At 32.6% G+C, this 22,259-nt stretch overlaps 1 protein-coding gene and 1 pseudogene across 1 annotated transcript in view; both read left to right on the top strand.

The window, feature by feature from the left end:
- Window positions 1–3,890: 3,890 nt before the first annotated feature.
- LOC110424112 (antimicrobial ginkbilobin-2-like protein pseudogene) lies at window positions 3,891–4,807 on the top strand (annotated as a pseudogene).
- A 16,021-nt stretch (window positions 4,808–20,828) lies between these two features.
- The window catches only part of BGAL1 (beta galactosidase 1), a 6,925-nt gene continuing 5,494 nt past the window's right edge, over window positions 20,829–22,259 (top strand). The window contains exons 1-4 of the mRNA XM_021438298.1: window positions 20,829–21,391; window positions 21,651–21,746; window positions 21,870–21,982; window positions 22,069–22,135. Of these exons, the coding sequence (XP_021293973.1) occupies window positions 21,209–21,391; window positions 21,651–21,746; window positions 21,870–21,982; window positions 22,069–22,135 (459 nt within the window). The 5' untranslated portion in view covers window positions 20,829–21,208. The remainder of the gene's footprint in view (window positions 21,392–21,650; window positions 21,747–21,869; window positions 21,983–22,068; window positions 22,136–22,259) is intronic.

Raw genomic sequence — 22,259 nt, 5'->3', positions numbered from 1 at the left:
ACATCATTTGTTTCGTTGTGGGTTTCGGCGGTTCAAGATGAAGCCTCCTGTATAAATTTTAGACAACATATAATATAGGCTTTTGGCATTTGCTTTTGTATTTATAATTGTCTGTATGATCAGTTATAAAATTCAATGTAAGCAGAAATACAAAGAACCATCGAAAAGCATGAGCAATTGTTTCTACAAAACAGTCTTCAGAGTTTTCTGCCCTGTAAAAGGTTAAATGGATGCGGGGAAGAAGCGGCTAGCTCACCTAAAATGTTGGTTCACTATGAAATGTTTGGGCAGCCTATGCTAAATAGTGTATGTTTATCCCAGATTACAATATCTTAGTTTAGGACATCCAAACAAATAATTAGTGCTTTGGCAATGGTCAAGCATCGACCAAGTTTTCCATTATACACAACACACTAAATATCAAATTATTATTTTTAATAAATATAGATTTAAATCTCTTAACTTTATTAATAACAATAGCTTCTTAAATTTTATTGTCAATTTTTCTTAAAGAAAGAAAACCGAAAAGTGTACGTTTTAATTTATTTGAACTAAATGATAAGTTAAATCCTAAATACTTAAATAGTAAACAAAAAATCTCTGAATTGTGATTATTTCTTTAATTATGTCTCTCACTTTTTATTTACATGATTTGATGATATAATCACATGACAAGTGATGCAAATTTTCTCCTCTTTTGTTTTTTCCTCAATCGATTTTGAGGAGGCTATGTAAGCATTCCCAATATCTTCTTCCCTTACCTTCCTTCTCCTTTTTTTCTCTTTAGGATCCACCCAAAATTTGACTATCACCAACACAAATCCACTAGCAGCCAACAACAATGGTGTGGTTCGTCAAATTTTGAGTTCTGGATTTTGTCACATAGGCAAGTCAGCTAGCCAAGTCATATGCTATATGACTGTAAAATATCAATTAATATTAAGTCTAATAATTTCAGATAAAGGGCTTAATTGAAGAAATGACAATAATTGACGGACATTTTTATTATTTTTAGTTAATCTTAAAATAAAAAAATAGTAAATATTAGATCCGAAAGAAGCATTTAGCCCGTCATTATGTTTATACTGCATAATTTTTTTAAAGAGATGGAAGATACTTAAGTTATGTATATATTGATGAAAATTATTTTTCATTGCTAAACTATTGTAGATAGTATTATATTTGGAGGGTAAGGCATACATGTATATAATAGAAATATTGCACTCCTTAATTATTTTATCAATATGATTTTTTTCTTAATATCTTTAAGAACAAAACATTCATTTTTGTTTTGTACATGACAATTTATGCTTTGTGGGTCAACACAACTTTAACATCCTCTGTCCTCCAAAAAATGCATCAAAAAGTCTTGGGAAACATTCGCTAGGCTTAGAACGAGAGATTGTAACCCAGTCAACCTTGGCATATAGTAAACCCATTTGTTGGTCAAACCTTTGAAGTGATTGCCGCCTAAAATCCAGTTTATTGAAATAAAACAAGAATAAGAAAGTTTCCTTTCTTTTTTATATTATTAATCTACAGAAAACAAAGCTGTAATGAGTTTCTAGAACTTAGACAAGGCCCACGAGCTGTTCACCATCATTTTTCTGAATATGGAGGCAAATTTGTCAATGATCATCTAGAAATATTACAAGTTAGCAAAGCCAAACTGCTGGCACTGTATTGGCCACTGTGAAGGTCTCGTCTGCAATTTCTTTTCTTTTGAAGAATCTCATCAGCCTTTGAACTGGCAAACTCCCTGCTTCTTCTATTGTTTAATTTAATAATACATATTACAATCTTTACCAAGTAACACTACCTAAATTAAAACATTTACTGACAAAAATTTCTTTTGATAAAGGTAAAAAGTAAGTCGATAATGCAATGAAAAATTATTAGCGAAAGATATCATAGTCGGCAAATTAGATCATTTCTTCAATAAGGGAATGTTTCATTGATATATTACTGACGTCATATTCCATCGACAATTTCAATCAATAAATCAAGAAATCCGTCGATGTCTGTTGGCAATATTCCATGTAAAAAGGGTTCCATTTTCAAAGTAAGAGAAAGATGCATGCATGAATGACCATTTGACAGCTACCTGTGCATGAGTTAAAACATTCAACATTTATCCATTCATCATGCATGTATACCCAATCTTCCACTAATCATTATAATTAATTAATTAATTCCCTTATGGCCATTGCAATTTGCATGTCTTTAGAAGCTTATTTGATGCAAAACTCGCCACAACACAGTGTCAGCATTGCTTTTCTGCTTTCAATTTAACTACTATACTAATTCGGTGATGCTCAACTCATCCAATGTTTTTCCACCATCAGCTTGGATAAAAGCAAAGGTGGATTAATATTTATTAAATCGAGTGACGCGGTTGTTTTAAAAACATAATCTGATTAGTATTATATTCAAATTATATTACTTTTTTACATATAAATCAGATGAATAATTAATAGACTTGCACATAAAAAGAAAGTGCAAGTTGAAAAAAAAAGTATTGCATAATTCAATGAACAACAAAATATAAATGAGAAGATATTATCTAAAATTCCAATGAGAGAGCGGTAAACTATGTTAAATGGCTGGAACGTTGAGGAATATCCAGAAAGCTTTAACCTACTCTGATTTGATGTGCACCCATGAGAATTGAAAAAAGTTACACGTAGGGATCATGGGTTTAGGGTTTGTAAATGCTTATATTTAGTTTTAATCAATGAATAGAAAATTGTCATATTATTAGTTATTGAACCTGATAATTTGCTATGTAAGATCATATTTTATTCAATTCTAATATTTTAATTTATGCTAATGACTAGTAATTTTTAATAAGTTTTATAATTTTAGATAAATAAGTTATGGAAATATATTTTAAAAGAAAAAAAATATTATCTCACAAAACTCAAATCTTGGACAATAATAAAGTTCTACTAATGATGGTACTTAACAATATTTTTCTAAGCAAAATCGTGTTGAATTTTATGTAAGTACTCTTCCAGTAGATTCTAGATTGAAGAAAAAAACTTCTGAGTATCATCCTTATGACACCACTTAAAAAAATTCTTGAGTCCGCCCTTGATAGGGATGGTAGCAAGCAGTTTTTAATAGGGTAATCAAAGTGGTCATTGAAATTAAAAACTTATTATAGCAGTTTTTTAATATATACCTATAATGAATTATGGGTAGAGTTAGTTTATTGAAATTAATATTTGATTTTTTTAAAGAAAAAAATTAAATTAACATTTGAATTTATATTTTATTAGTTTTGGAGTAGAGTTTGGACAGGAGGGTCAAGACATCCGTTACTATTTTCTAATAGAGTTTGAGTTATTTTCAAACTAAAAGCATGTAATGAATTATAGAGCTTTTTTTATGTTTTGTTTTTGTATTGATCTCACAGCAAAATCTGAGTAAAAGACAAGTTCTGCCATGATTTTTTTGCTTTTCTTGCTTATGGGAGAGATAAAACCCAGAATAGGGCATAAATTGGGGACAGAGAATTTGGATTCTTATTATATTTAAGTTCTAATAATATTACTGTTCTAACGACATTAGTATAATAGAAAATAAGATGAAGGAACTCATTTTGCATGATAATGAATCAGGTATTATTTAATTGGTTCTATTATCCTATATAGTAATTCCCACTATTCTTACTATTCCTGCCTGATAATTGATGAAGTGCGTTTTGAGCTCACCCATCAAAGAATTATCTCGCCGCAGCCCACATTTGAAAATGTCTTGTCACCTTGCTTGCATAATGAACAAAAGAGAACCGAAAAGGTCAGCCTTGTAAACCTATCATCCGTTGGTCAAACCTGAAATTTTCCCTATAAATAACAGCTTCATGGTCCTAAAGCTTAAACAACCAAGCTAATTACAATATCATCATTAATACGAACAATGTCTTCCTCAAGATTTGCCTCCCTTCTTCATCTGTTAACCTTTGCTTTCCTTCTCCAAGCAGCTTTTGGAGTTGACCCTCTCTTCCATTTCTGTTCAAACACTGGGAATTTCTCTGCCCATGACCCTTATGAAGACAACTTAAACAAGCTCACTGGTTACCTCTCCATTCAAGCTCCTCCCTCAGGTTTTGGCCGTGGTTCAATAGGCCAGAAGCCAAACCAAGCGTATGGCCTTGCGCTTTGCAGAGGCGATGTGTCAACCCCAGATTGCAAAACCTGTATTGTTGAAGCAGGTAGCGAAATCCGCAAACGCTGCCTTCCAACAAAGGTGCAATTATCTGGTACGACAACTGTCTTCTGAAGTATTCAAACACGGAATTTCTTTGGCCAGATTGATAATCAAACAGGTTCTACATTGGAATTGAGAAATGTGAGTGATCCTCAGTCATTTAATCAGAAGACTAAGGAACTGCTTAGTCAACTGGCCAACGAAGCTTATGCAACTCCCAAACTGTATGCCACCGGAGAGACGGAGCTCTACGGATCACAGAAACTTTATGGATTGACTCAGTGTACAAGGGACCTTTCCAGCAGTGATTGTAAGAAGTGCCTTGACGGTATAATTGGCGAGCTTCCCAGCTGCTGTGATGGGAAAGAAGGAGGTAGAGTTGTGGGTGGCAGCTGCAACTTCCGATATGAAATATACCCTTTTGTTAATGCTTAAACCTTTGAAAGAAACCTCCAGGGACTAGAGCTATAGTAGAACCCATGTGCTATGAATAAATAATAAAGTTTGCAGGAATATGTATCTTATATTAGTATGGGAATAAGATTATTCCCCATCATTGTAAGCAATTTCACGTTCTGGTTATCACCTGAATAAATAAAACTTCAGTTGCATTAGTTTCCTATTTCCATATACCATTGCTGCAGTTGTCATTTTTATATATACCCTTCTGGTGATAATGAAAACTGAACAGAAGTCGTTTTTGCTTGGATATGAATGACATTCTCTGAAGCAAAAATGTGAGAAATTAAAATCAAAATGAAATGCCAACTCTAGTAAAAGATTACTCTACATAGCTTACTTCGTTATCTAAAACTATGGTATTTTTCTTTGTTAAATCATGTGCTAGTTAAGACCTCATAAAACTTGCATGCGGATAATAATTTCATCAAGTTTTACCGGTCAGATCGTTATTAAAGTATGTAGGGTTCATATCAACAAGAGGAATTCATACCAATCAGAACCCCATGATTCACGAGATTGATAATCTTTATACAGTCAATTCAAATTTCTCCAATCAATTAAAAATTAGATAATCAAACCAATAAATGAAGATGTAGTCAAATATTGAAATGGAACCCACACCTGGACCAAGTTATTTGATTATTGTAATATTAACTCCCTGGCATCATTATTAACTTTTTAAGTAGCCTAATTTGTTTTGCCTTCTCTCTACCATTTTACGAAGAATTGGGGAAAACCCAAATCTCTCATGATTTATGCACATGGAACTCATCACTTGCTACATCCTACTAGTTATATTTACCAATATGTGTATTACTTGCATGTTTACTTCACACGAAGGACGATTAATGAAATTTTTTAGTGCATTTATTGAGAATACTTAGTGGAAGCACTTTATAGTTCTCTTACTATATATATAACAAACTTGTAATTATAAGTGGGAATGAAAATACGTATATTATTAACTGTTTAGTGCTTAGGTTTCTTATTAATTCCTAAAGGTAATTTGATTTGCCATGGGCACCTTAATAGCACAGAAAGAAGTCAAAAAGTTTGAGTTTAACTTGTTTTTCGAGCGGGATAGACGTTCACCTTATTGAGTAATAATGCATGTATTGGTTTTTCTTGAAATAGAAAAAAATTATTTAAATATTGGACCGAATAATTGATATATAATTTGTTACTTTAAAATTAGAGTTTGAATCTCCTCTTTAAATAAATAAAAAGAGAGAGAGACGGAGTCATGGAGGAAATAATACATATATAAAGAGATTTTAATATTGTAATTTTATAATTTCTTGGTATCAAAATGCTAGAGTGATGCATTGCACGATGAATCTTTGACTAATAAACGTAAAAGTGATAGACTTGCTTTCCCTCACTAGAAGATGGTGAGGGGGAAATAAATTAGAGCCACTATCTGTTGATGTTCTAGAGTTAAGAATAGGATTATGCAAATACGAGTGACCAGAAGCCCAAAACGTTGACTTATACACTTAAGAGATTGGAGTCCAACAAAGTGCTTCGTTGAAAACTTAGCCCTCATTTGCCTTCCATCATCGCCGGCCAAATTTCTTTAAGCTGCTAATAAAGTTGAAACCTTTTACTTCTTTCTGTTCATAATTGATGGACAATATTGGTTGCAATTTGCATGCATGCTAATGCAACTCATGATTCACAATTTAAGAAAGACAAAATATGTATTTATTATTAAATATATATATATATATATATACATATATGTTTGAGAACTAGCTAGATAATGAAATACATATACATATTGCTCAACTTTTGAAGGAACCTTTTTAGGAAATAAATGTTGGTTTGGGTTAACTTATCAAGTCAAAGATATTAGTTACCAACCTTATTAGATTACAAAATATTTAGGGTTAGCTAATATTGGCTATTGTTCTTCATGAATCCCCTTAGCATATTTATAAGGGCCATCCGACTTCGGTAATTTTGGCGACTGCCGACGTAAAAGGGATGAACAAATATGAGCAATCCTTGTCACATTTGACTCTTCAATGATTTCTAGAAGTTGACTTTGTTATTCTTCTCCTTCCCTTTCTATGGCCTAAATAACTTCTTCATAGTCAAAAGAATTAAATGCATAAATACTAATTTATGTAAATAATTTTCCAAAGTTTAAATGTGTACTTTTGGATGATGTTTTTCTTATGAAGTCATAATATCTAAAATGTTCTTAAACCTTTTTAGAAAAATTCAAATAAGTTTTTTATTCAAACTTTTAAATTTTTACTTTTGAGTCAAATAAATTCTAATAATTGATTAATTGTAATTAGTCAAAATGTCACTTATCATTTTTATACCATAAGATGCTTATGTAGCATGTCGACATGGTCAAATGGTATATTTTCACCCTCCATATTAGCATTACATCAACGTTACGTAACATAAAAAATAACCGATAACATTTTCATTAATGATAATTAGTCAATCATTAATTATAAGAGTTTATTTGATTCAAAATAAGATATAATAACTTAATTTAATATAATAAAAGAATAAAAAATTATTTGATTTATTTAAAATAATGCAAACACCTTTTAAAGTATTATGTCTTTAAATGCATGGTCGAATAGATGGATCAATACACATTTTATTGCAATTAATGAATTGGGCACTTGCATGTTTAATCAAAATGTAAACTCGTATTTTATGTTCCTAATTTACCCCCCAAAAAATGATAAAACTAGTCGCGAAAGCTAACTTTTTGCTGGGTCGTGATCTTCCACAAGTTTTGGGTTCTCAATGCGAAATTATCCTGTTCTACACAAGCCCAAGACAACTAAGAAGTTCTGAACCCAGCATTGAAGCCTAATCAAGACCACCAAACCCACCAGCTAGTAATATCTGGCCCTTGTGGTTCATCATTTTGGAGCACTAATCAAAGCCTAAAAAAAGCACGGCCTATGAATCCTCCTGTATTTCTTTTCTGCCTTGGAAACAAAAAGGACAAGAAAATGTAACTTTCAGGAGAATAACAGTCGAATTAAACCATAGATGACATGAAAAATTGGAGCAAAATATATCCATCAATCCAATTTCAGCCATTTATCATTTACCCTCTGCAGTTAAGTTGTTTTAATATCTTGGGTTTGCCCTTTTGTTTTCAATTTTCTTCATCTTCTTGTTTGGTACCATAGGAAAGAAAATGGTTCTATCTCTCCACATTTTCCTTCATACCAAACACAATAACTTCTATGTGCCTTTACATAATGAAACTTCACAAGATATATTGATGAATGATTCTCATACAATATCTTTTGTGCATCACTTTTTTCAAAGAGTATAAAATCAAAGAGATAAATATTTAGTATGAAAAATGAATAATAAAGATTACATCAAATTTTTTAATGTCATCTTTGATTATCATCCGAATTTATTTTAATTAACCTTTTATATATTATCACAAAAGCTCACAAGAATTATGGTACTCATATATACCACCAAAAAGGTCCTTAGTGATTGCTGCACACTTGACCATATCAGGTATCTTGTAGCATTCCAAATAAATATTTTGTGTCTCAAAGATGAAGTCAAATTGCATGTTCGTATGTATCTAGAGGGGGACACACTCAATTATTGTGGAAATAAATAGATGAGGAGGTGGGCATGTTCATGAGGGAATTTCTGGTTTGCAGCAGCTCTAAGGTTATTCCCCAATTTTGCATCCTCAAAGAACCTTGGCAGCTGTGTATACGTATGATGGGCCAGAAATTTTAGAGACAAGGCAACTGAGGATGCAAGGGGAAATGGCTCTTTTTCTATTGGGAGGCCATTGACGGACAGATAGCACAAACAAAAGAACAAAGCCGCCTTTTCTGCCAGGAAAGTTTGCCCACACGTTTAGGTATGTTTGTTTCGGATCATGTAGGACCAACTTCTACACTAGTTTTATGGATATGGCTCTCGTGAAGGGTTCTGTTCAGTTTGTGGCAATCCAAACTCAAAGGAAGGTCACTCTCCCTTTTTCCATGTTTGATATTTATTAAAACTAGCTTCACTCCCAAGTTCCTTCTTGGCAATATAAATTATGTAATCTTATCTTATGCCACATTAAGATAAAGTCATATTGCATTTATAAAACCTGGAAAAAGCTAGTACTATTATTATGTGAAGTCTCATATTCGTGTCAACTCAGTATTTCTAGACATCTTTAATAATAACATATAAACACTATATTTCTTATACTTGAAGAAAATGTTAAAACAGCATTCTCTTTCATATTTTTATTCATGCATCCCAAAGGTTATTCATGGTGTGTTTATGACGAATTTCTAAAAGCAAGAAGACAATTCGTGTCAGTTTTAGCCTTCTTTCTCTTGATTGGGCTCCCCCCAAAACTTACAAGTTTAACCAATTTATCACTTGAGTACTCATTTAGATATCGAACTCTCCTACATATATATATATAGACAGGACAAGGAGAATCCCAATCTTAATATCCTTTACCATAGTGCAGCAATAAAATGCCATGGTGCTGAAAAGATAGCTAGCAACTAAAAAGGCTAGACCCTAGGCTGCGTTTTAGAAATGTTTTTCATCAATAGGAAGTAAAGCAACTACTCTTTACAATGGATAAGATGAGTTGTCATCCTCATCATCTTCCAATTAAATCGAACTTGTTCAAGTGATAAAGGGGGTTGAAATTAGCTCAAGTTGTTTCAATCTTTCAATAATTACTTCTGTTAAATCTTTTTTAAGTGAAGATCAAGGAAACCATGCGGCTATGATAACGAAAGGCATGGCTTACATTACGTGGCCATTTTTTATAGAACCTTTTTTTCTCTTTTACCTCTCTCATTTCCTCAGTAAGTTCACGTCTTTCTCAAGATTGAAAGGTGCGTCAGGTTGTATAACAAAACGTGGGAATGAACCCATTTGGTGAAGTGGTCCAAGACATAAAAAGGAAGGTGGATTGGCCCTTGTTTGTTTTTCTCAAAAGATACTCGCTTTGGGGCTCAAGCAACCCTTTCCAAAGTGTACAACTTTGAACCTACCGCGCATAAAGTAAGAAAGAAACTATTTTTTGTGAGGTTTTTGGGTGGTATAATTCAATCAGTATGACATTGATTTGTATGCATCACATTTAAGCAGATGAGTTTGATTTAATCATCACATCCTAATCAATATAAATAACATAAGAGTAAGTCGTATGAATTTTAATGACTTCAATAAATATATTCAAATTTTGTTATAAATCAGTGTCATAAGAGATAACAACGGCTGTCATCAAATAATGAAGAGTCCTAACTAAAGTAAGGGTTGCTTCTTCATAGGGAATAAGAAAAGAAAAAACAAATAACTTATTTAGATTCCAGTGATTTGGAAGAGGATTGGATCAAAATATTATTTACATTAAACAAAGATGAAAAATTGGTTGAGATGTCATATTATGAGATTAAGACATTTTAATGTCTATAGATGAATTGTTCAAAATTTGAGGAATTCGACGTCCATTATTCTTTATCATGCAAAAGAAAACACAAACTAATCAAGTTGTCAATCATTATTTAATTTGGTGCATATTCTCAAGGAAAAAAAAATGGAAAAGAGTGAAAAGCAAACTATGTTTTCAACCACGCTAACCACTGATTTGATCTTTGTCCACTATCTTTCATACGTAACTCATTAATTTTAACTCCATCCTAGTCATAATGCCTTGCCTTTTCTCCCTCTCATTTATCTTCTTAATCTTGCGATCATGGGGACGATGAGAACCGACACTAGCCTAAGCAAAGTTCATACACATAACTCAACGATAACTTAAGAGAGATTAATTAAATAAACTCACACTGATTTAGACGGAAGAATCCCATATTGACCCCTTTGATAATACCACTACAAAATATAAATTTCCATCAATCATATCTGTTCCAAGTTGGTACAAACCAAAGAATCCATGATGTAATTAATACATCAATATTAAAAACAATTTGGCAAACATCATCATGCTTACCGTTTTTGACCGCACAATTGCAGTGCAAAAAAAAACATAATTAATTAATTAATCTCAACGTTTAGGTATGTGTCAATTGAAAGCTTAATCAACCCCTTTTTCTGTTATTCTATAGGAGTTTCACCTAGCTATGTATATGGTAAGGTATATATCTATTCAATATAGGAAGTTGCACTAAAAATTTGATGGTATTAGACCAATTTGCTCCAAATCAAAGGATAAATGAAAAATAAATTAAATTTTTTGCTAATTGTTTGAATATACACTAAACAAAAGTTAACAAAATAGAGATCATATGGAATGTCCAACTTTTGAAAAGAAATGAATTTTATGACAATGATGCCTCTACCCTTTTTTTATTTTCTTTGCATAATTATTCAATAAATGAAATAGATGGATTTAAGGGTTGCAGGATCTTCCCAAATGATAATGAATGCTGCCCTATTGGCTAATATTCTCAATATGCCCCCATAAAAGAACAAATGGGCCTATTCCCTGAAAAAAGTCCACAAAAGATCATTCATTTTGCGCTTTTGAGGCCAACCTGTTCTCACTTTTAGGCCCACACCAAGAGAAAAACCACTGTTTCAATGGATTGGCGAGGACCCACCAAATTCCAAATAGCTACCAAGAGTGAAAGATGTAGACTACAATGGTTAGCTATATTTTGTGTATGTGGCAAACTAATCCATATTTTTAGATAAACTTATAATTCGTATGGCTACCCACATTTCTCTCGCTTTTGCCTTGTTCTTTTTTTTTTTTTTGGAATTTTTGCTGCAAAAGCTAGCCACGAGTTCCATCTTTCTTGAAACATCAAAGCTGTTTTGATGGATTGTATTCATGTTTCCATATGGACCCTATTTCGTTTTGCTGATGTGGCTGTTAATCTTGCCCTGGCCCTGACCCTGACCCTGCCCGGCCCCTGCGTACCGCTTTTTCTTTTGCTGATGTGTGTAATCCTCATCTTAAATTCCCATTTCATTTTTTGAGGATATTTATTTTCAATGTCGGGGACAAAATATTTCTTCCAAAAACAATGGCGTACAAGCATACTTATTCAGGCATTTGTATTGGTATTGCAACTTGTAACAGGACAGATGTAATTCTTTCAGTTTTGTTTGCTTGACGTGCTATACAAATACTCAATGTGGACTTCAAAAATATCTACAAAAGAGCAATCCATCGTCATGGATAGTAACGTGAATGAGGTTAAAGCCGTAAGGAAGGGGGAATAAAAGATTTTAGAGGCCAAGAATGTCTCCTACATTGTTCTTATTTTGCTGCTGCTGCTGCTCTGTCCCTGCCTCAAACGTGTCCCACGTTTATATCTTCATTTTTTTGTTTTTACTGAAGTGGACCCTGAGTTACCACGTTTTTGCTACACTGCTCGTACAGCCTAGCTACTGAACAGTAGCCATGGACCGAAAGTCCAATCCCATCAAAGATAGAGCAGCCGCCTGGGCCTAGTCCAAATTCTTCAAAAGTATCGAAACAATCTGCCAACTTTCCTTCTTGTTCGTGGGGTCTGTTGCCTAACCAGTGACTTTAGTAATTGTCACGCAATCCATCCAAAAATAACTTAATTCAACATGAAAAGAAAAAAAAAGATTAATATAATAAGTCAAAATTAGAGCATATGACACTGCTCTAAGATATAAAAAAGGAAAATCTCGAATGGAATGGAATTAATGGTGGTACCTTGTTTAGGACCATCTATCATTCAAAAGATTGCCAAACCTTCTGTTAAAAGATCCATGGTGCTTTACCTGTGAACTCTGGCTTGCTAAATATAAAAGTGTAACACTAAAAGCAAAGCATTTAAGAATTGAATGAGAAGTTAGGCAAAGTCTCAACTTTAATGTGGGATTGCTTGTTCGTTAGGGGATTGGGATGGACCATGACAACAACTTCCTTACCAGTCACAAATTAAAAACAGCCCCAAAACCTTCCTTTTTCGATTGGGTATGGCTTCGACTATTCCTCAAGCCCGCCAATTAGTTAACCATAGACATATTTTAGTTAATGGTCGTACAGTAGATATACCAAGTTATCGCTGCAAACCCCGAGATGAACCTCCTTTGAGTTTTTAATTTCCTCTATTTTCCGATCAAAAGCCAAGTAAGCAGTGTAACTGGACGAGTTCAGTTTTGGCCAAGATAAGGTGAGAATACGTTTGGCAAAGAAAAAAACAGAGGAAAAACAACTGCTCCATGGTGATCAAGTGAAAACAAAAGAGATAATGTCATGCAGGACAGAGCAGAATCTATCACTGACTAAAAATGAAGTTCTCTTCCTCTGTTAATTAGTTGTACTACTACCATGTCTCTTATGAAAAGCTGATTATTTATGGCATAATTATAGATGATTTCATCACTGATTAGGCATGGCTCATTTCTTATGGAAAGCAAGAACATGTTTAGTCGTGAAACTGTCGTAATCCAAATCGTCACTGCTCCACCTCAGCGACGCAGCTAGAAAACAAATTCTTGTAGCTGAGAGTTGAGTAAATGGAAGGAAACTGAAACTGACAAGCATTTCACATGCACATCCCCCCGTCCCTAATAGATGTGACAAATTATAGCAATTATGTACTACCATTTTCAACGCCAGCTTAGCAAATAGTAGTCTGATTTGATGCCAGACTTACTCCCATTTTCAATGCAACTTGCTCTTGGATTGGATTTGGTCCGGACCACCCAAATTTTACTACTAAACAAAAATTTACCTTTGCCAACAACAATTTTCACATTTTTGTTGACGTGTCATGCTGAAACAAGCAGGTAAACCACGTGCTCGTCATGTGCTAATAATATTCGCTTGGCCGAGTGTGGGATTATGCAATACTTTGGCTTTCTTCCAGTTATAAAATGAACCGACTTTAATAAAATTAAATCAATGATTCAATTATGGATTGAGATGAAAATAAGAATACACATATATGAGCTGGATCTGATGAGAGGCTCCAAGAAAATAGTTAAAGGCGGTGATGATAAGTTTGGCCTAGCTTTAGAAAGGACGGGCCCCATGTGCTGAGAAAATCTCAACAGCAAATTAAAGCATCCTACTTCTCTAATTGCACTTGCACCTAGTTGGGAAAAAAAAGTCTCTTCCCCAAATACATACATACTACTTTTGTTTTTATTTTTCGATTTTTGGGTACTTAGTATAAATATTTCATGGTACTAAAATGCTTTCTTATGGTAAGTTTTTCATGTGTCCATGGACAAATTCATCAAAAATTAGTTAAAAATGTTTTGTAAATTAGGGTCTATTGATCTCCTAAATCATTTCTATTGACTTTTGCACCCAATGTTGGACCCATTAGAGAAATCTTATACATTTTACATAAAATGGATTTACCACTGAATATTACTATATTTAATAATTAAAAGCCTATAGTTTGATCGTACCAAATGGGGAAAAACCGATATTTTCCGAAATAAATGTACACAAAGAACCTTTTCACACACGACAGTAATTAATGGTATTTCATAAGTTAAAACGATAGTGGACGTTGTAGGTTAAAAAAGGTGCAAATTATTTAATAAATAATAACTTTGTTTTTAGAGTGAAAGGCAAAAATAACTAATACTTTCGTTATTGGATGAAAATCATATCCCCCCGAGAGATCCCAACAAACTTAATAATAGTAGCGGACAAGAATATTACTCCAAAAACTCAATTTTAGAGTCAAGAAATGATAAATTAAATCATTTAGTAAGTGATTGGTTGGTGCAATAAAACTATTTGTTCTACTAATGATTTCGTTTGGCACGTTCGGTTCCACACCTTACCTCACCTGCTTTGCACCGTAAAATCGTTAAGGGACACTTCAAAATTTATGAAGGGTGGTTAGGTTGCCTCCTAATAAATCCCTGAGTTGCCACAAATTGAAAAAGGACCACTCAGTCTCACTTTTGACAAGTACTTTTAAGCTGCAATTTGACCATGAGGGATCCAGGTAATGTTGACTTTGGAACACTTGGACAGGGGCAGCTAGTGTCTGTACCTTCACATGCTAATTAATTAGCTTGGATTGGAAGGAAAATAAATAAAATAAAAGAACATGAATTATGATATAAAATAAAAAATATATATTTAAATATTTGACTCATAATTAGATCTTTTTTCAAATCTAAAAGAAAAAAAGAATTTACTTTACTACCTTTTTCATAATTAGATCTTTATATGGTTATGAAAAAGGTGTATATGCTATACCATGTTTTACCGACAAATTATTCATAAATATTAATTGAATTAGTAGCAGCATCTGATGTAATAGTTTAAACATAATTCTCTGTTCAAAGATTTTTTAATAAGAATTAAATCCTTTCGTTTTAATATAAAAAATTGAATTAGAAAGTATTGAAAGCTTTGATCTAATTTTAATTTTTATTATTTATTAAATAATAAAAAATTATAGATGAAACAAAAGCGTAATTATTGAATCATGAGTTGTTCATGTGTGGGTCATATTTGCCATCAAGGTGTGAAAATTTAGTTTCAAATTCTCAATCCGACAAGCAGAGGAAAGTGACAGAAGATACCCGACGTCTAAACTAAAGCTCTCAGAAAATTTTCAAACAACTTTTTGAAAAAAGGAGGCAAAAAAATAAATAATCTTTTTTGACAGAGAGATCTTTTGCTTTTGGGATTAAAAACAACCCCCGCAACACCAAAACGCCGCAGTTTCATTTCACTGTTATACAGAGAATGAAGAAACCATTCAAACCAAAGCACGTGATGATGGTTGTGCAGCTGCACCAATCTTTAGACTCTTCGTTTCCAATTTTTGGGCTGCCATTGCACTCGCCGCTCAGGAGCTCGTCGACTCCACGTTCCTCGAAAGCTAGATAAACGGTTGTGCGTTGGACTCTGCTGTTGGATGTCGCTTGATTGTCAAGCAAAATTGAATGGTTTTGATTAGTGGGTAGGTTTGAAGGTGAGTTTAATTTGATTTAAAAGATTATTCAAAATCCCAGCTTTTCCAATTGATTATGGAAACTCAGTTCAAAATTTATAGTATAATCTAGTTTGCATAACTAACATCTTATTCAAAATTGGAAAATTAATGTAACAATATTTAATTGAATCAACCCCTCTTATTTACATTTAAAAGTAATTACATTAATTGAGTAGGATAAAATAAAATAATTAAAAAATAAAAAACATTAATAATATAACCTTATCAATTTTTTAAATTCATATTATTCAGCGTATTTCGTTTTAAACTTTTTGCTTCAAGTGTTTTATGAGATTACTCTCCACGCGCAACAGAAGCGGCGGGGGGAAAAGGGGAAGTGATTGTAAATTTGAAGGAAACAGGAGGCCAGTCGATAACTGAACACAGCTGATGTTTTTCACACAAACCAATGAAGGAAAAATCACCTTGGAGAATGGAAATGGAATACAGCCCTAATATTTTTGTGTATCAAAAAAGGAAATAAATGGCGGGAAGCTAAGGGGGAGTTCCAAATCCAACCAACATTCCGATGTTTCCAAAACTGACGCTTGGTTCGAGAAGGAAAGCAGGGAACTAGCTTTCGTGAGATCTAGTACAAAATTTATGCCTCCGTTGCTGAGTGATTGTATCTTCCTTCCTCCTCTAATTTTCACGTGCAATTTTGCATTCTCAAAGACCAAACAGTAATATTAGTTAGTGATTATGGAACTAGTATTTTGCACCTTGCTTGCCATCCACAGTTGGAAAGGTTTTTACAAATGCACTTGCAGTTTACTGCAATGCCAGATTTTTTCCCCAAGGCAATGATGGATACTTAAGCTAATCCCTTGCAAGATTTGTATTCCTCTTTTTCTACTTTGAGACTATCCTTTTTTTTATGCTTAAATAAATGGTTTCCAATTTTTCGTCCTCTCCCCACTCTTTTTTTCTTTTTTATAGTTTACTAACAATTTAAAAACATGCAAAGCCTATATTTTACTATACTATACCTAGGTAAAGAATAATCACTTAAATGAAGTGTCATTTAAAACGAATAATTAGAATGTTTTATTACGGGATAACACGGTATTACCCTTATTAATAATTATGTATAGGTAAACTATGTTATCAACTTTGGATTGTAGAAGATCTTTGTGTCGCATACGTCGAAGTACTCTAGTATGCAAATCCACACCATTGGATTCGGGCATCAGAATAATTGCATTAAATTAACAAAGTTCTGGATTTTTTTGAGTAATCAACTCATTAAAAAAAACCCAAAACTCCTCATACTGCACCTAATCTAGTTGTTTCTTTAATCCTCCGATTCTCTTCTCAGTAGCCCGCAAATTTTGAAACACAGTCTTGGTATACCTTGTTATCTTACAACAAAGCCAGAAACGAGTTTCTCATGGTTTATATACCTACCTTATTTTCGTTTCATTTTCTAAATGCATGCATTAAACGATTATAGATTCAATGTGAAAAGGGTACTGTTATACATAAGAATGGTCGATTATTTATAATACTTTCTTAGACATTATGTTTTTTTGAGCATATAGGTATAGTTTCACACCCCCTAATTGTGATTAGGCTATTAAATCATCAATCTAATCACGTGCCTCATCCAGCATTTTCCTAATAAGGTTTTTCAATGAAAGATCATTTATCTAAGAAATACTTCTTGTCACGAAATCATGATTTGGTTGAATCTTTGGAGCTTTTGAGGAGGTGGGTGTTTGTAATCATGCTTCGTTTCGAGGGTGGGGGAAGCGTGCATGCAATCCCTTTACTTTTTTATCTTTGCTTAGTTTATGAGATTTCTAACGGAAAATGCCAATCGAAAATTATTATATTCATAAAAACCCTTTTATGTTTTTTTGCTTGCTGTTTCTCTTTCTCTCCCCGGCAAGTAAACCATCTTATTCCTTTTATGGTTTCTGAAAGTGAAAGGTTCTTCATCTTCAATCAGTGCTCTATAGATAGCAACATGCACATATGAATTATTAACAATAGAGGGGTTAAGCAGTGCATCCAACGACTTGAATCCTTTAATTATTAATTTGGTGAAGTTGGGACCTAATTTTATGACCCTACGCGTGTCATGATACCCTGTTTGAGTTCATACCAAATTTTAAATCCCGTTGATTATTATACATAAAATAGAACAAATTTGATTAAAATAATGAATGGCAATTTCATTTATTTAATTATAAGGGCCTTAAATATTGCTAGGGTATCATGTCCCATCACTAAAAGAAGTTGGGTTTATCTTTCCACTTGCGAGTGTAAACATGTAAAAGAGAAAGTGTCAGTGGAATGATCACAGATTGAAGTTCATTCCCCTCTTAAAACCAATTCTTTTCATTAAGCTAACGTGAATAACTAGTTAAAACTTTTTATATTCTTTGTAAATCAATGAAAATTTATTTAGTCATATTCCTGTTTACACTTTGAATGCACTTTTTATTATAGCCCCTCAATTTACTTTATGATACTAGGAAATACCCAACCGAACGCTTGTTTTATGAATCACTTTTAAGCGGCTTGAGTGCATTGAAAGAAATGGCAAGTATAGATCATTTTATTATAAATAATTACAGCTAATTTTAGAAGTTTATCATGAAGAAATCATCAATAGTTTGGCTAGTTTATTCCCCCCTACTGCAAGGAATTAGAGCCTTAAAAAAAGTCTGTATATATAATTGTAGTAATTATACCCAAAGAAAGAAAATGTACTTGGGAATCACTACAAAACATTGGCAATTGAGAGTGATTCACTGACTAAAATATAACATAAGTTTAAAGATACATAATATGTGACACTTTATATCAATTTGGGGGTTGGTCTTAGCCAAAAAAGAAAAAGAAAAGGGCGATTCCTGGCAATAGTTCTCGTTAAGAATAAGCTTGAAGAGAGATTTTTATTAATGGTTGCTAACTAAAAATAATTAAATTGATTATTTTCATAAATGAAGAATTGGATAGAAAGTAGTCAATTTGACTTCTTTTATTATTATTTAATACGGTAGTTGTTCTGATAGTAATGGACAATTAAATCTATTAACTAACCTCAAACCCATCATACCATATTATTCACATGGAGCTTTATAGTTTATGCCAGTTAGGTTATATATTTTTCCAGGTCCAGCTTATGCTAGTAATTAGATATTTCTTGCTATTTGACTTGATGCCAACGGCATTAAATTTTATTTATTTATTTATTTTTTCTTCATCGAATCCCTTTTCTCAGTAAATTTGTACCCCCAATGTATTAGGAAGTTTCAACTTTCAAGTTTAACCCTTAAATCTACGAATCTATACTCCTTTGAAAGCTCTTTTTCGTTCGTTCAAGGCTTATTGATGATAATGGGGCCAGATATTCTGATTAATTATATTGTTTGGCCAATACATTTTGTCACTCATAAATTAAGAATTTTCGTTTTTATAAATTGTAACGAAGGTTGTACTTAGTTGCATTCATAAAAGAGATAGTGGAAATGGGCTCAATTCAACAACGCTTCAAATTCTTTGCGTTAAAAAAAATCTAATTTCTTTTAAAAGTTTTTGAATTATTTAAAAAATTTGAATAATTTTTTATTTTTATTATACTTAATAAAATTGATATATTTTTATTTTGAACCGGATAAAATTCTTATAACTAATCGCATGTGGCATTGATGAGATGTTGATATAAAAAGTAAAAATACACGTGATTACAATATTGTAACATATTATCATTTATTATAATATATCAATATATCATATTTGTATTTGAATCCTGTAAAATAAAAAGTAACAAGTATCATTTTGACTTATCACAATTAGTTAACTAAAATTTATTTTATTCAAAATAAAAATAAAAAAAACTTGATTCAATATAATAAAGAAATAAAAATTTATTTATATATTTTAAAATAATTTATTTTTTAAAATATTATTATTATTTTTGACAATTTGAGTTTTCAATAGGACATTTCTATTAGTTTAGGAAATAAAGTACAATTTGGATGTAATTGCTTAAAAAAATTAAAATCGAATAATGTTATAATTCATCTAATTCTTTTAAATCAATTACTTTTTAATAACTAAATTTGTAGTGATTGTGCAATTAGAGTTTTTTTTTTATCAAAAAAAGGATTTGAAATTTACTTTTTAGATAAAATATTATGTATTAATTACTAAGTCAAATATTTTAATACAATTAGAGTTATCAAGGGACGAATAGGAAATTTAACCCAATTGCTTATGCTTATTATGTAGCGGATAAGAATAGGGATTGACTAAGTTGTTTAGTTTACTATAACAGGAAATCTTATATCCAAATATTCATTAATATCATTCAAAATATAAATCTATTTAAATTGGAGTTTAGGATGAGGTGTTTCTCATTCATTAACTAAAAAGTCGGGGACAGGTGTACAGTGCGGCCTTTCTTGCAGTTGTGTGGTCTTCATTCGACGAGCCAAAACTAATCCCCCGTGACCAAAATTAACGCCAGACACAATATTTTTTTATTGTTTTCCCAACCAAATTTTTTTATCGTAGTTTCGGAGACCAAATTATGTCCTTCCACGCGCCGGTGTACACGTGCACTCAACTGTCAATAATTATATCATGCCAGCCCTGGTTCTAATTAATCGGTCTTAAAAAGAGTAAGAAGGGGAAATATCTTCACACCGAGCACCCTGTACCCTATACCCTGACTTTTTTTATTTTATTTTTTTGTATTTCACACTTTGATGTTGTGCTTTGATATTTCACGCGCGGTGATAGCTAGTGGATGTGAGATGAAGTACAAAGAAAGGATAAAATTTATGTTTTGGTTGATTAGAACCGACCTTATTGGGATTGTGTGGAGAGAATCTTTGTGTTTCAAAAACGTAAAAAAAAAAGGGGTTTAGAAAGATTAGATGCCCAAGGTTTTATGTACTGCCAAACAGACCTTTAGCTTTGTCACAGTAATTATTTTTAATCAATTAAACTATAATTAACCCATGTTAATAATTTTGAAAAAATACAAAGGAAGAAAAAAAAAAAGAGAAAAAAGAATTGAACAAAAAAACTTGATTGCTTCCTTGGATTGAAGCTCCGCGTAAGTGTAAAAAGTGAGGCTGAAGAGTGGGGTCCAGAGGCCGTCAAAAGGGTCCCACATTTCACTTTCAAACTCCCCATGCTTCCGTGTTTAAATGCAGCAGCAAAGCCTCTTCACTCTTTGCAAACACCAAGCTTCTCATTTGATCAACAAACCCAACGAAAAGTAAGAAAAGAAAAGAAAAGAAAAGAAAAAACCTATAAAAATTTAGCACATTACAGAGAGTAGTGTGCTAGGCTTTAGCTTATTTTGCCCTTTACTGTCCCTCAGTTTCCATAAGAAAAAAACAGCGGAGCTCAATTGGGCAAGCAAAGACATAACAGCTAGCTGTTTTGTTTACTTGTCTCTCTCCCTCTCTTTTTCTCTTTTTCTCTTTGAACTTTTTTTTTTCCTCACTAATCTCTAGATAGAGAAGAATAGAATAAAGTGTACAAGAGAAAGAACAAGGCAAAAAAGGGCATTGCTTTGTTTAACTAGGGGCTCATTTGCTCATTTTTATATTTTCGCCATGGCCATGGACTCCAACTCCAAGCTTCCTGTAATGTGGAATGCTCTGTTGGTACTTCTGTTAGCTTCCTGGGTTTGTTCAGTTTCTGCTTCTGTTTCCTATGACCATAAGGCTATCACCATTAATGGGCAAAGAAGGATCCTCATTTCTGGATCCATTCACTACCCAAGAAGCTCACCTGAGGTAAACATTTTCCTTCATGTTTTATTTTTTCCTCCCAAATGTACTTCTTGGGTCTCCTTTATTTCCTCAAAAGTCCAAGTTTAGTAGCTTTTTTTTGATGCATTTCTTCATCTGGGTGCCTCTAAAGGTTCCTTCTTTCTGTATGCGTAGTTGGATACACGTATATCATTCTGTTAATGTAGTATGCTTATGTTTGCTTTAAGTTGTTTGATATTTTATTTTATTTTTTTCTAAATTTGGGTCTTTTTGGTTATTGCAGATGTGGCCAGATCTTATACAGAAGGCTAAAGAAGGAGGGCTGGATGTGATTCAGACTTATGTTTTTTGGAATGGCCATGAGCCTGCACCTGGCAAAGTAATGAAAAGCAACATCTTTTTGAAAAGAAAAAAAAATCTCTTTTCTTGGTTTACAGAGCTTGTGTTTTCGGTAAATGGCATAAGAAATTCTGAATTTTCTTTCTATTTTTGGTTATTGTAGTATTACTTCCAAGGCAACTATGATTTGGTCAAGTTTATTAAGCTGGTGAAGCAAGCAGGCCTCTATGTTCATCTGAGGATTGGTCCTTATGTCTGTGCCGAGTGGAACTTTGGGTAATGCTAAAATATTTTATTTTCTAAAATTTAAAGAAATCACAGTGTAGTTCAAGCAATTGATTTTTATTTTATTTTATTTTCAGGGGTTTTCCTGTTTGGCTGAAGTACATTCCCGGTATCAATTTCAGAACAAACAATGGACCTTTCAAGGTTAGCCAATTTCTATCCTTCCATCTGAAGTTTCATTGTAATAATCTGTATTCTTTTCTAATTTAATCTTGTAATTAAATCTCTGGAAATTGATATTTTTTCCTTACTGTCCGGAAGGTTTTTT

Source organism: Theobroma umbraticum, unplaced genomic scaffold (assembly GCF_002168275.2).
Source record: "Theobroma umbraticum cultivar Fairchild unplaced genomic scaffold, ASM216827v3 scaffold_204.0, whole genome shotgun sequence".
Lineage (NCBI taxonomy): Eukaryota > Viridiplantae > Streptophyta > Magnoliopsida > Malvales > Malvaceae > Theobroma > Theobroma umbraticum.
Note: the sequence above shows the minus strand (reverse complement) of the source record. Positions and strands in the feature narration are given on the sequence as shown.